The 14887-nt window shown below is 38.4% G+C and overlaps 1 protein-coding gene across 1 annotated transcript in view; it reads right to left on the bottom strand.

Annotated features, from left to right (window-relative positions):
* Nucleotides 1-1349: 1349 nt before the first annotated feature.
* Nucleotides 1350-14887, bottom strand: part of BLOC1S5 (biogenesis of lysosomal organelles complex 1 subunit 5) — a gene marked incomplete at both ends in the record, with an annotated part of 31078 nt that continues 17540 nt past the window's right edge. Inside the window, 2 exons of the mRNA XM_080710588.1 lie at nucleotides 1350-1529; nucleotides 7820-7878. Coding sequence (XP_080566714.1) covers nucleotides 1350-1529; nucleotides 7820-7878 — 239 coding nt within the window. The remainder of the gene's footprint in view (nucleotides 1530-7819; nucleotides 7879-14887) is intronic.

Below are 14887 nucleotides of genomic sequence, written 5' to 3' on the forward strand. Positions count from 1 at the left end.
AAAGTTGGCAGAAGTTCAGTGTTATTGAAAGAAATCTCTAATACTTATTTCATCTCCTCTATTAACTTTAATCACATTTCAACATGCAGCCAAGAATGGAGGTTTGACAGTAAGCCATACATTTACACAAGCAAGCACTGTCAGTTCTCTGCAGAAGCAGGACTGAGATAACAAAGGAAGTTGGATATTTTCTTTCTTGTACCTTTCCCACTGAAGACCAATATAATACATTAGATTTATCCATAATCCAAATACATTTGTCAAAAATTTCTTGAAATTACTGCATTTACTTTTGCTTGGCTTATGGCAAATAAAAAAATCAACTTAGTTCTTAGATAGCTAAATGTAGAGTTTTAAAGATCACAGTGATGACAGAATTGATACATGTTTAATCATAATACACCTGCTTCTGAGAACAGACATTAACACTAAAAAGGATTCACATTTAACATGGGTCATTTGCCATGTGGGCAAACACTTCTGGTTCATTCGGAGCCAGTCTTTATATGGTTCCAGAGGGACTCCTTGGCAGATTTCACCGATTACTCATTAAACAGTTGAAACATGTACAGACATTATTTATCTTATAAAGCTCACCCACAGCAAAACAGACACGAAAATGAGGTAAATACTATGGGCAAGATTATGGTATTTGGTAAGCTTTTCCTCCTAAGCACGTTTCAAAAGATGAACATATTATGGCTTGGAAGGCCATAAAACTCAACATGTCTGTCTGGTCGTCCAGGGGGCCACAGGCCACCAGCTGCAAATCTGCAGTCTCTGCCCACCCCAGCTCTGTCATAGTGGAGACAACATTTCATCTTTTCCTCTCTTAATTGTTACCTGCTTTTGTTTATTTATACTACTCACAGAATAATACTTCATGCATTTTTATGTCTCTCATAGCCAGGGAGGCTATGATAGGCAGCTTATTCTACCCACCTTTTAAGCCACAATAATGAACTCATATTAACCCTGTGTGAGAATGAATTATCTTTCTAAGGTAATAGAAAGATAATATAACTGTAACTGTGCATTTACAGTTCTCTGAGCTAACCACTGGGGAAAAAAAGACCAATTCTGATTAACAAAGAGCAAAGCTATCCCAGTTCCCCTCCTCCCCTGCCTCCCCAATTCAAATGATCATATATAGGCACTTAAACAGGAATGACGTAGCACTCTTCTACTGAACACTCAACCACGCTCCAGCAGAGGGTTAACTCTTCTGACAGGAGAGTGCCACTGGATATATTGCTGAACTTGAAGCAGAGGCCAAATGGTTGGTGGGCATGTTCTAAGGGGGAAGTCAATATTTTCTCATTCATCTGTCACTGCTGTAGTTCAAGTTTTTAAAAGGTTGAAAATTTGGCAAGGTCCTTCTCCATCTCTGCGTACTGCTCTCTAAGCCTCTCCATGGCTCTCCTGTGCTCGTCATCCACTTGTGCCCGTCTGCGCGGTTGTTCTTTCATGAAATCCTCCCACTGGAGTCGACGCTTTTCCTCACTAGCTAGTAAGTGGTCATTATACATCTGAGAAAGGAAAGGTGAAAGTCATGTAACATCTTCCAGATAGTAATTTCTAAATGCAGAACAGAAAATTTATTTTATTTCCTGATACTTAGACACTATTAACAACCAGCTGATTATCAGAATGATATATTGTCGTCGTCCCCCCCCCCCCAGGTACTGGGGATGGAACCCAGGGGCATTCTACCTCCAAGAGACACCCCCAGCCCTATTTTTTATTCTTTATTTTGAAACAGGGTCTCACTGAGTTGCAAAGGGCCTCACTAAGTAGCTGAGGCTGGCTTTGAACCTGCAGAATCCTCCTGTCTTGGCGCCCCAAATGCTGGGATTACAAGCGCGCACCACCACGTCTGGCTAGATATATATTGTTTTAATGTCCAAGAGCATTATATATAAGAAACATTTGCTGGGCGTGGTGGTGCACGCTTGTAATCCCCGCACTTGGGAGGTGCAGACAGGAGGATTGCGTAGGTTCGAAGCCAGCCTTGCTGGCTTAGGAGACCCTGTTTCCAAATAAAAATGTAAAAAATAGGTCTGGGAGTGTAGCCCGGAGGTAGAAGGGCTCCCAGGAACCCCAGTACCACACACACAAAAAAGGGGCACAACTTAATTTTCCCTCCCTAAAGTGCAATTTCAATTGTTTTCTTTGAATACATACAACAAAAGGTAGGTAGAAAGAGTGTGAAAGAGTAACTTTATATCTCTACTTCAAGAATTCTCTACGCATATCTTTAGAGATTTTGATTCAAAGTCCTATTAAACAAAGAAATAAACCTATATATGCAAATAAACATATATATATATATATTTATTTATATATATATGCAAGCCATAAAAACCTACGGAGCACCCGAAGTCCAATTAACCCTTCCATACTATTTCCAGAGCTCTAATGAGAAAGGGACACTGTGTACTCAAGAGACTAGGCTGGTAACTCAGATGCTAGTCGCCAAAAACAGCAGCAGAAGATGGAAGTCGCGCACTGCACACTCTGCGCCGTTCTCATTGCTCTGGACTCTGATCTGGGTCAGGGTGACAAGCTAACGAAGACAGATACTCCACCAGGTAAGTGTTTATCCTCTGGCCAGTTATGTTTCTGTTCTTTAATTTTCATAATTTAACTTTATCAACAGATTCTTTTAACAATTCAAATACATGTAACTCAAATGAAGGAAAAAGTTTCCCTTCCCACTTTGATAAAGAATTAATTCTTTCTTGATGTTTCAAGCATTAACCATTTGGCTGCCAAAGATCAGTGCTTCTTTTGTATAAAGACACACACACAAGCACATCAGGCACCTCACTTTTTAGCCTGACATATTCCCAACCCAAATGAAAATAGTCTTGCTCTCTTATCTTTTCTTAGTCTCCCCACCTTTAATAATAAAGAACTGCCATGCATTCTTCACTGCAATTAGTAAATAAATAAAAAAGGAGTGGGGTTGACTATATGTTTCTGTTTGACAATGCTGTAGTTTTCACATATGAATAAAAGTCAGCTACCAGGAAAAAAATATCTACTTGCAACTTGATTGAGAACTACGTAATAATGTCATTTACTTACTTATTTAATTTACTGTGGCACTGGAGAATTGAACCCAGGGGTATTCTACCTCTGAGCTACACCCCCAGCCCTATTTTTTACTTTGAAACAGTGTCTTGCTAAATTCCTGAAGCTGGCTTTGAACTTGTGATTCTTTTGTCTCAGCCTCCCAAGTACTGGGAATACAGGCATCTGCCACCATACCTGGCTGTGATAACGTTTTTAAGCTGAAAACAAAACAAAAACAAAAAACCCCACAAAAGCCATTGCAAGTATTGCAGTTTCAAAAGATTCTGAACCTATTTGGTCTGTATTATACATGGTTCTAACCAGATATATCTTATGGGAAAGCTACATAATATATGTCTCATCTACTAGATATAAATTTAAGTAGACATGAATCCTAAAGCTAAACCATATCTAGAACCAGTTCTGTAATGAACTCTGGAATACACAACAACAACAACAACAAAGTATTTTTGTATGTATTAGTCAAAGTCCGTGATTCACAACTGAGGGAGGGGCTACTTTCTAGAGAGAACTTTTGGTGATCATAACAAAGTTTGGGGGAGGTACTACTGGCAACTAGAGCGAAGAAGGCAAGATGCGGCTAAATATCCCACAATGCACAGGAAAGCGGCTGCAACAAAGAACTGTCGATCTGGCCCCAAATGTCAAGAGCACCAAAGGTGAAAAAATCCTGGTCTAAGGAGAAATTCTGGATAATCCAACCAATATTTTAAACACCTTCTGGAACATCTGTCAGTAATACATATGGTGGTTAATTTACATATGCCTTTTACAGGCATAAGAAGTATCATATAACAAATGTCAAAAACTATTCTAAAGAGAATAGCCTGCTCTGATGCTCTGCATTTTCAAGCTCTATCAAAAACAATGTTCATTTTCAAACTTTATCAAGATATGGCTTTAAGATGGGTGTGATGGCTCACTCCTATAATCATTGAGAGGCTAAGACAGGAGGCTTACAGGTTCAAGACCAGCCTCAGAAACTTAGTAAGACCCTGTTTCAAACTAAATATTAAACAGGGCTGGGAATCTAGCTCAGAGGTTGAATGCTCCTGGATTCAATCCTCAGTACAAAAAAAAAACAAAACAAAAACAAAAAAAAACTGAGGATGGCTTTATGTGATCTCATCACTCTCATAAAAAAAATCATAAAGAAGCATAACTAAATCTAATAAATATGCCGGCTGGGAGTGGTGGCACTTGCTATAATCTCAGTACTTGAGAGGCTGAGACAGGAGGACCACAAGTTTGAAGCCAATCTCAGCAATTTAGCAAGACCCTGTTTCAAAATAAAAAAATAAATAAAGAGGGAGGGGTGTAGCTTGGAGGTACAATGCCCTTGGGTTCAATCCAGTACCAAAAAAAAAAAAAATTTAGTATATATCTGTGGACAAGATGAAACAAGCAGACACTTTTGACTTCATTATTGTCTCCTGTTGTTGAACAGTGCTCAAGATACTTGCTCATGAGCCTAAATTTACATCATTGACAGATATTATTATTAACCAAGCCCATCTCTCTTGATGTCCTCTTTTTTTTTTTTTAGAGCCAATAGATTTATAAACCAAGTGTACTTTCATTTCACTGATCTTACTGCTAGCAAAAATGCAACTCTGTATTGGTGGCAGTTCTCAAGACTGTCGGGTAACTGGGGAATGTGCATTTATTGTTCTCTTGAATGCACTTTTAGATATCAATTGTGGGAAATGTGATTTGGATGAATGACGTTCATCAATTTACTTCCCACAGAATTCCACACATTGTCTTGGCATAAAAGAATTAATGATTAATGGCAATAGTCTATTTTATTCCATTACTACTCCCATCTTTCTTTGTTTTCGGAGCCTTTTAAATATACAAAATGTGGCCAAAGGGAGACAGACGCAAAGGCAAGAATTAACATTAGGTTGTAACATACAAAAAGAGGTCATTTTTGCTTTGTACACATTTGCTATTTGAGAAGTTAAACTTGTACTTTATGACATAAAGTACATATGTACTCTGCCATGTCAAGTTTTCAGAAAAAGCTAGATGTGTCAGTAAAAAAAATCCTTAAAGATTCATACTTAAAACTGTTCTAATTAGACAAATGTAGATTTTATAGACTCTTATAATTCTCTGTGAAACATAGCATTTCAATATATTCTAAAATATTAATTTTAGTAATTCATAAAAATTAGTATAACAATATTCTGAGATATAATGCCAATAAGAAATATACTTAACACTGAAATATTATCTGTTTTTTTTTTTTTTTTTTTCTGAGAAAGGGTCTCATGTTTCCCAGACTGGTCTCAAACTCCTAGGGTCAGTGAGCATCCCGCATGCTGGGCCCCACAGTTCTGTATCACGGTGTTTAGAAAGGCCATTTTTTTCCAAATCGTGGGCTGGTATTTTTATTAGGAAAATCATGAATGGGTAGGCTTCTCAAGTGTGTCACCAGTTCTCAGAGATTACAGCAGAGCTCTTTGACCACATAAGGATTGCCTGCATCTTAAATATTGAGCTGGCAGAAAAAACCAAAACCAAACAAACAAAAAAGCGCTGCCTTGTATTTAGTGAAATACAATTTGCAAAGCTATTTTACATAAATGGTATGATAGATTTCCTCATCAATCTATCACATAAGTAGGACAGGTGTTTATTTTTCAGATGAGGAGCTTGAAGCGCAGGGAGTTGTTCAACAAGCTGGCTAGTAAAGGGAATCACCACCAGAAGAAACTTAATATATTTTTAGCCAGTCTGGTCATTTTCTTCCTATAGATAGGCTAATAGGCCAAATGTGCAAATGGTTCAGTGACAAGAGGAATTACTCCAATTAAACTTTAATTTAGATTTATTCTGCTCAAGAATTGCTACTTATCAGAATTAAAACTGCTTTGGCAAGGTCTCAGAAAGCCCAATTCATGAACAAGTGCTCAGGTCCCTGAATCTGCTAAACCACATTGCGTGTCAAAGTGGCAAGATGAGGCCCAGGGTGTGTTTCATTTTTAGTTTGAAAGCCAAGAAAATTATACATGTTAAAATGTGTAGCTGGTATTCTATCAGTTAGAAATGCTCCTAGTAAAGCCAGATGTGGTGGCACATTCTTGTAATTCCTTAATTCCTGCACTTGGGAGGCTGAGACAGGAGGATCACACAGGTTTAAGCCAGCCTCAGCTACTTAGCGAGGCCCTGTTTCCAAATTAAAAAAAAAAAAAAAAAAAATATATATATATATGGTCTGGGAGTATAGCCTGGAGTTAGAAAGCCTCTGAGTTCCACCCATAGTACCACAAAAAAAGAAAGAAAGAAAGAAAGAGAACAAACTACTACTTAATAAAGCATTTAAAAGATCCTCGTCACCTTCAGAAACATCCAGTCAGATACTCCACACACCAACTCCATGAGACCACTAATTTCTCCTTCCTCTATAACTTTCTTCCTTTTTATCTTTACCAATCAACATCAGTCTAGAACGATACCATCTTCCTAGTAAATTATTTTTCCAAAGCACAGTGTTCTCTGTTGCCTGATCACAGGTCTTATTTCATCCTACATTAGTGAGTGGTTTGGGGTTCCTAGACTTTTAGAAACTTGGGTATAGCAAATGGCCGAACCTTAACAAATTAAGAGCTTCATCTCTACTGGCACCTACCAAAGTTACATAAATAAAAAATTATGTGCTCTCTCACCTGGCATGTCCAGCATGAGCCCCCACCTTCCTCTACAGTTCTCCTTGCGCAGCATGCTGGCTTCCCATCCCCCATCCCATTCTGACTGACTCCACCTTGCCATTTTATCCACATGCTCAGCAATGGCCCTGTCTGCTGACCCAGCCTGCTGGGACCCCACGACCACTGGGGAGCCTTCCCATCTGTCTTAAATGTCAAACTCTTTCAGTAAGGCTTAAATCATCAAAGTGTTGAATTTTCAAATTTTATATCAACATCTAGAGTAGTGTAGAGGGTACAGAAATTAAAACTCAAGAAAGGTTCGTTCCAGCATATGTTTATGTAGCAACAGATCTGAACTTTTATTGTAGATTAATTATAACACATGTTTGTTGATATATATACATGCAAAAGGCATTATTTTCACAGTGATTTAGTATTTTTCAACATTTCTTAAGTATAAGATGTATATTTATTAGTTTAGAGCAATGAGTAAGTTACAAAATCACATTATGAAAATTCCAAGTAAAAACACCAAATTATCACAGAAACTTGAATTCTTACACTGTTTTTCCACATCTGAATTTAGTTAAGATATAATTCAAATAAACAAAGCACTGCCCAGCAAGTGATTCACATACTCCTATGACTATTCATTAAATAACCCATCCACAGGCATGAATGCTTCTTTTTCTAGAAGAAATATACATAATATAGTCTATACTTCAGGTTCAAAGGAAAGATTTATATTTCAAATCTGGTGGGTATTTTTTGCTCCATGTAAAAGTTCTACTTTCTTTCTCCTCCATGAGACAAATACCACTTTCAAGGAAAAGATGGAAATATTGAAAAGGAAGAAAACGGGTCTGCAATTTTAATTATTAAAATATTTATTGATGGTGTGACCATACTTCTTCAACACATCTGTAGTGAATTAGCCATTTTAAAACCTTTTAAAAATCATTTTATAAAAGAAAATTATAAGAGAACTTTCTGACCACAAGCAACTACTAATAATGTGATGATAATAAGCCCCATGCCTCATTACCCAAATTATCTACTTTTACCTTTTTTCGTTCCTGTTCCCTCTGCTGGAGTCTACAGACGGAGTCATTAACTATTTGCACTGAAACAAAACAGACAACAGTGTTCAATCAGTACCCCTTGTTCAAGAAGAGACTTACCTGGATTCTTTTAGATCTCAAATGAAACTATATCATCTGCAGGACAATGGATGAACAGGAGAGTGATGCATTAATGTTCTGAAGCCAAGCTCAGAAAACCAAGGGTTGCATGTTTGAAGCTAGAAAGAAAAAAGAAAAAAAGGGGAACTCATGAAAATAGGATGACCAGTAGAGGAGAGGAAGAGGACCAGGGAGAGGAAATTGGGAAGAGAAAGTGAGGTTTTAGGGAATAAATATGACCAAATTAAGCAGGGCACGATGATGTACACGGTAATCCCAGTGCTGAGACAGGAAGGTTGCAGATTTATAGCCAGCCTCAGCTACTTAGTGAGGCCTCTGCAACTTAGTGAGACCTTGTTTCAAAATAAAGAATAAAAAAAGGCTGGGGGTGTAGCTCAGAGGTAGAATGCCCTGGGTTCAATTCAAATTATGTTATATGCATATACAAATATGTCACAAAGAACTCCACTATTCTGTATAATTATAATGCACCAACAAAAAATTTAAAAGAGTATGAAAAAATCCTGGTATTATTTTAGTGCTTGGTGGGGTAGTGAGAAGGGAAAAATAAATTTTGTTAATATACTCAGGATGCTGTACTTATAACCACTATCATTTTGAGCTTTGAGATGAAAGCCAAAGGGCATTTAAGTACTAATCCAATCACACACTGTTAAGCACAATCTCGGAATTCTCTATAAAGTTCAAATACGTGATTAATTTCTCATTACATTCTGGTTAATTTGCCTTTGCACTGTCTCTGATTCGCCTCTCCCCCTGCTCATTTATTCTACTCATCTGCAGGCTGGGCATCCTCGTGACTTGGGTGGGGGGCTACTATTTTCCTTGTCCATGCTCTTCTGTCTTCTAAATCATCCTGGATGCAATGACAAGATTCAACTTTCTCTGGGCCATTTTCTTTAGGTCACTTCAATTCCTTAAGAACCTGAAGATCCAAAACCTTCTGCATGCTGAGACAGGATGACACAAGTGGAAAATTCCACACCAGACTTCATGTGATAGGTCTCCGGCAAACACAGGAACACTGAAAATACTGTACATCACCTTCAGCTAGGAGTGTGCTATGTATGAACTATCAAAAAATGTAGACCTGGGTATCCCAAGATACCTCGTTGTATATATGGAAATATTCTATCCAGCTCTCCACTCCAGCCTGAAATCTGAACGTTTCTAGCCCCACACATTAAAGATAAGTCATGTAATAATTATTATAGTGATTTTTTGAGTATTTACTGTGTGCTAAGACCTATGATAAGAACTTTACATGTACTGCTTCACTTAATCCTACTGTTCCCTTAAAAAATATACTACCCCACTTTACCAAACCAATCCAGGCACAAACTGGTGAAACTGTAACTCAAGGAGATCACCAGTTATTAAATACAGAAAATAGCATGTCAGATCAGATTTTTCTGACTCTAAAGATTGGCTCTTACTCTCAATACTCTATTGCCTTTATTATTTTATCAATTAAGGCAGTTTTAATTTCTTCCTTCGCCCGCCTGCCTGCCTGCCTGCCTGCCTTCCTTCCTTCCTTCCTTCCTTCCTTCCTTCCTTCCTTCCTTCCTTCCTTCCTTCCTTCTTTTATGGTACTGGGGATGGAATTGAATCCATGGGCATTCTACCACCAAACTATAACCCCAGCCCTATTTTAGCCTTTTATTTTGAAACAGGATCTCACTAAGTTGTGGAGGGCCAAAGTGTGATGACCTTGGACATGTTTGTTTTCTCACTTGTTTTCCATTCATTCATCAAATACTTAGCATTCGCTTTGGGCCAGGTACTGTTCCTGCTGCTCTTAATCCCTCAGCATCTTAGTTCTTCATTTATAAAAGAACAAATATAAGATGCACAACAAATAAAAGGACTTTGGAATTGACATGATAATTATATGATTTAACATAATCCACATTAAGCTTAAAATAAAGTATTTATTTATTTATTTATTTTATTTTTTGTGGTACTGGGGATGGAACCCAGGGACATTCTACCTGAGTTACATCCCGGACCCTATTTTTTAATCCATCCATCCATCCATCCATCCATCCATCCATCCATCCATCTTTCTTTCGGTACTGGGGGTGGGACCCAGGGGCTTTCTACCTCTGGGCTATACTCCTAGACCTATTTTATATTCTTATTTGGGTACAAGGTCTCACTAAGTTGTTGAGAGCCTAAGTAGCCGAGGCTGGCTTTGAACCTGTGCTATCCTTCTGTCTCAGCCTCCCAAGCTTGGGGATTACAAGTGTGCACCACCACACCCAGCTTTATTTTTTATTTTCTCACTGAGTTGCAAAGGGCCTCACTAAGTAGTAGCTGAGGCTGTCCTCAAACCATGATCCTCCTGTCTCAGCCTCCCAAAAGCAGGGATTACAATAGTGCGCTATAACGCCCAACTTAAATAATTTAAATACTGCTAAAAACCACTTAGAGTTCTTAACATACAGTAAGCAGTCACGAAGTGTTACTGTTATTCTATCTACTGTATTATTCTCACAGAAAGTGCTTTCCTAATTTCTATACTCTAATTAAAATGTTCTGCTGTTCCAAAAGCTCAGCTCAGTTCAAGGGCTTCATAAAGCCCTCCCAGATTAACTCTACCCATAAGAATCATCCCTTATTTGAAATTTCTTCAGCAGGTGCATGTGTATTTTACACTTTGTCTTACATTTGCTTAAACTGGACATTTTATCTTGTGTTTGCTTAAACTGGAGGTTGATCTAATTGTCTTACAATTATGCCTTCCTACCCCACCCCAGACTAGACTCAGCTAGGTCACAAGTTCCATAACAGGGCAGGGACTGTGACTTCTCATTCAGAAAAATGTTTGGCCTTTCCCTCTGGGAATATGATAAAATAGGATTTTGTTTTCAAAACATTATATTTTTATCAGTAACCATTAATTTTACCTAAATCAAAGATAATATTTAAAGACTGAAAAATCTAAGGGTCCCAAACATTGTTTTTTTCTAAAAGAAAAGATGAAAACAAAAACAGGAGTTGATTAGATCTCCTTTTTTCTGTGGCATATTAATATTACATCATCTTTCCCAAGCAGCGGTTCTATCATTTCCTGTTTTTTTTTTCTTCCTTCCTGGCTCTGTGAATGTAACTTAAAAAAATCCATTTGCTGTCTTTGGTTGCTTCACCATTTTAAGACCATTCTAAGTGTAATCTAAGTGTTCCAAGACTATGCCCCATATATGGCCATTTGTTACCTCCTTTAAAAACTTACACTGACGAAGGCACACTTTTGTACCTCAACAGAACTGTCTTTATGTTTAAATAGAACACTCATTTTTAGAAATTTCAGTCCCTTTGAAGCAATTTGCATCTTAAACTTTAGTCGAGACAGGACTTTATTTTTTCAAAGGTTTATTTTTTGAACTTACAAAGTTTTCTTTCATAAAATTGATGAAAAATCATGTGACTCTGTCAATCATTCCATTCCTTTACAGTTAGGTACTCCAAAACGAGAAGGCTCATTTCTTGGAACTTTCTTTTCCTGTCACTTTCACATCACTTAACTAGTTCTACCCAATTCAGTGTAAAGGAATTTTCCCCTTATGTCTCAGTATTTAAGAGTCTGTGATGACTTTAGAAAGAGTCTAGAATTTATCAGAAGGTTTTCTTTTAACCAAAAGATTATTCAAGGTAATTAGCCCCCCATACAGTTGCTGTAGCATACACACAACTAACAATATCTTGATTTTCCTCTCATAAAAGAGAAATTCTATCATGATGTCTATGTGCGAACCTCAAATGCAAACAATGACAATAATTTTGGTTTGGGATTAGGAGTAGATGTGGTCTGAATGTTCATCATTGATTCCAATGAACAAACACTGAGGTGTTTTCAAAGGGCCAGAAACTGTTCTAGGTGACAATGGTAGGAACAAAAAAGTCCCCGAGCTCATGGAACTTTAGGGAAGACAGGCAATATACATACATATTTAGCATGTCAAGTGGTACTGGGTGTATGGACAAAAACAAAGCAAGGTCTGGAGGCCAGAGTGAAGGGAACAGTGAACATGATAGAATGGTCACCTAGCCGGGCGTGGTGGTGCACACTTGTAATCCCAGCATTCGGGAGGTGGAGACCGGAAGAGCGTGGTTCATGGCCAGCCTCAGCTACTTAGTGAGGCCCTTGGCAACTTAGTGAAACCCTGTTTCAAAATAAAGAATTAAAAAAAAAAAAGGGCAGGGGTGTCAAATTCTCCTGGGTTCCATCTCCAGACCCATACATGCACACACAAAAAATAATAATAATAATGGCCACCAAAGGTCTCACAGGTGACATCTCGAGTGTCTAGGCATCTGTGAGAAGAGTGTTTCAAGGAAGTGGTGGGTACAAAAGCCTGAGGTGGGAGTGTATTTGGCATATGAAAGACACCAGTGGAGCCAGCATGGTGCAGTAGGATATGAAAGCATGGGGGACCTCATGTAGAAACTTCTTAGTCATATGGGGCATGGTGGCCACATTTGTAATCCCAGTACTTAAAGCTGAAACAGAATTGCAGGTTCGCAGCCAGCCTCAGCTACTTAGCAAGGCCCTCTGCAATGTAGTGAAACCCTGTTTCAAAATAAAGAATAAAATTTATATATATATAGAGAGAGGTGGGGGTATAACTTGGAGGTAGAATGCCCATGTGTAGAACCCCTAGTTCTGAAAAAAGGAAAAAAAAAAAAAAAAGAAAAGAAAGAAACTTCTTGGTCACTGAGAAGATTTTGACTTTTAGTATTACTACACAATTTTTTTTTTTTTTTGTGTGTGTGTGGTACTGGGGTTGGAACCAAGAGGCTTTTCTACCTCCTGTGCCATCCTCCTGTCTCAGCTTCCCAAGCGCGGGGATTACCAGAGTGCGCCACCACGCCCGGCTCACAAGATGAGATTTAAAGACAAAAATAACAAAAACTGAGTTACAGGGAGGAGAGAGAAGCAAAGGGATGAATTATGAAGCCACTAGAATAATCCACATGAGACAACAGTGGCTTAAAGCAGTGTAGTAGGAGTTGGTAAAGCAATAGGTAGTAGGATGGTCAGATTTTGGTTATATTTTCAAAGTTGACTGAAAATGACTTGAAGTTTTGTTTTGGACATGGTACACTGAGATGTTTATCAGACAAGTGGACTAGGCAGTACATATAGTAGTTTGGATTCAGGGGAGTAATCTAGGCTGAAAACAAATGTGGTATTGCTAGCATACAGGTGGTATTTACAGCTGCAATTCTATGTGAAATTACCAAGTGAATATAGATAGCAAAGCAGTTTTTAGAACCACGGGCGCTGGGGCACCCCAAAGTAGCTCAGAGGTAGAATACCCCTGGTTTCCATCCCCAGTACCAGAAAGCAAACAAACAAAAGAATAGGTAAAGGCTATATTTTTGTTTGTTTGTTTTGGTGGTACTGGGGTTCCTGAAAGCCCTTCTACCTCCAGGCTACACTCCCAGACCTTTATATATTTTTTATTTGGAAACAGGGTCTCTTAAGCCAGCAAGGCTGGCTTCAAACCTGCGCGATCCTCCTGTCTCTGCCTCCCAAGCGCGGGGATTATGAGCGTGCGCCACCACGCCCAGCTAAAGGCTACTATTTTGATGACAAGTTGCTTCATGGCTTGCTTTCGCATACTCTGATAGAGTCCTCATTTACTTCGGTGGTTTTTGAAGAACCACATGTATGTTTTAGTTCTAAAGCCTCTGATCACCCAAATCCCAAGACTCTTTGGCCAAAAGTAGAAGCGGTGCTGAGCTAAGGACTCTGCACCGGGTCACCACTGAGACAATCCCACGGGTCCCCACTTCCTGCTCCATATTCTGTGAGTTCTGCATACATTAGACCAGTGGAGTAAGGTCCTACAGCTGACTGTAGATGTAGATGTAGATGGTCTCAGAAAATGCATATGAAAAGATAACGCGGTGGTTCTATTAAAAGGCACAAAACAAAACTCAACTTACCTCTTACTGACTTTTTGTGTGTGTGTGTGACTGAGGATTGAACCCAAAGGCGTTCTACCTCTGAGCTATACCCCTAGCCCTTTTTGTTTTGGGTCTTACTAAGCTGTTGAGAGTCTAAATTGCTAATGCTGTCCTTGAAATATACTACTTAGATCAGAAAATATTCTATATTTTACACAACTCTGATCAATTAGTAAAAATAAACAAGCTAAATGATGAAAAATGTCATGTTTTGAAACATGATAGTAATGACAGCTGAGCCTAGACTATTTTTTAAAACTACAAGCACTTTAAAGATAGATAATTATCTTCATTTCATACCTGTGACAGTCCACATAATGACTACAAGAAAATTCTTATGTTGGAGCCCTACTGAAAAGGCTTTCCCTGCTCCTGGTAGAAAAACAGCTCCAAAAGCTACTTCCTGGTTTCTAAAGCCAACATTAAGATCTAAAGTATTTTGATTCTTCCATTCAACAAAATATATCTTCAGTCCAGATCCCAAATTGCCAGTAATACTTTTCTATTTTACTGAAGACTTTATTTTTGAGAGAATAGTCCTCATGTCAGAAATAGCTTCGGGCTATGAAGGAAGCCAGTCAAAATGGCTGTTTACAGTTTTTTTTTAATTGGGTTTTATTCAATTTACATTTTATACTCAAAGCATGCTTAACCATTCTGATTAGTTATTGTAGTTTTCCTTGTAGAATAACATTGAAAATGTCTGTCAGGGTTAAAGACATGTCAGTATAGACAAACAAAAGCATGTGTGCAGTAAAATGCAAAAGCCTAACGTCATTTTTAGACTTTTTGCTGCTCTACTCAAAGAAACCAAATGTGATCTGGGGAGGCTTAGCCTTTGCAGCCTCCTTTTGGTATTGGAGCACACAAGGGCATCCACTCACTGGACCTGTACACAAAGACTTACTGACCTCCATTAACCAGCGTGGCTCTGCTGCTCTCCTATGTCCTGAT

Source organism: Muscardinus avellanarius, assembly GCF_963383645.1.
Source record: "Muscardinus avellanarius genome assembly, chromosome: 14".
Classification (NCBI taxonomy): Eukaryota; Metazoa; Chordata; class Mammalia; order Rodentia; family Gliridae; genus Muscardinus; species Muscardinus avellanarius.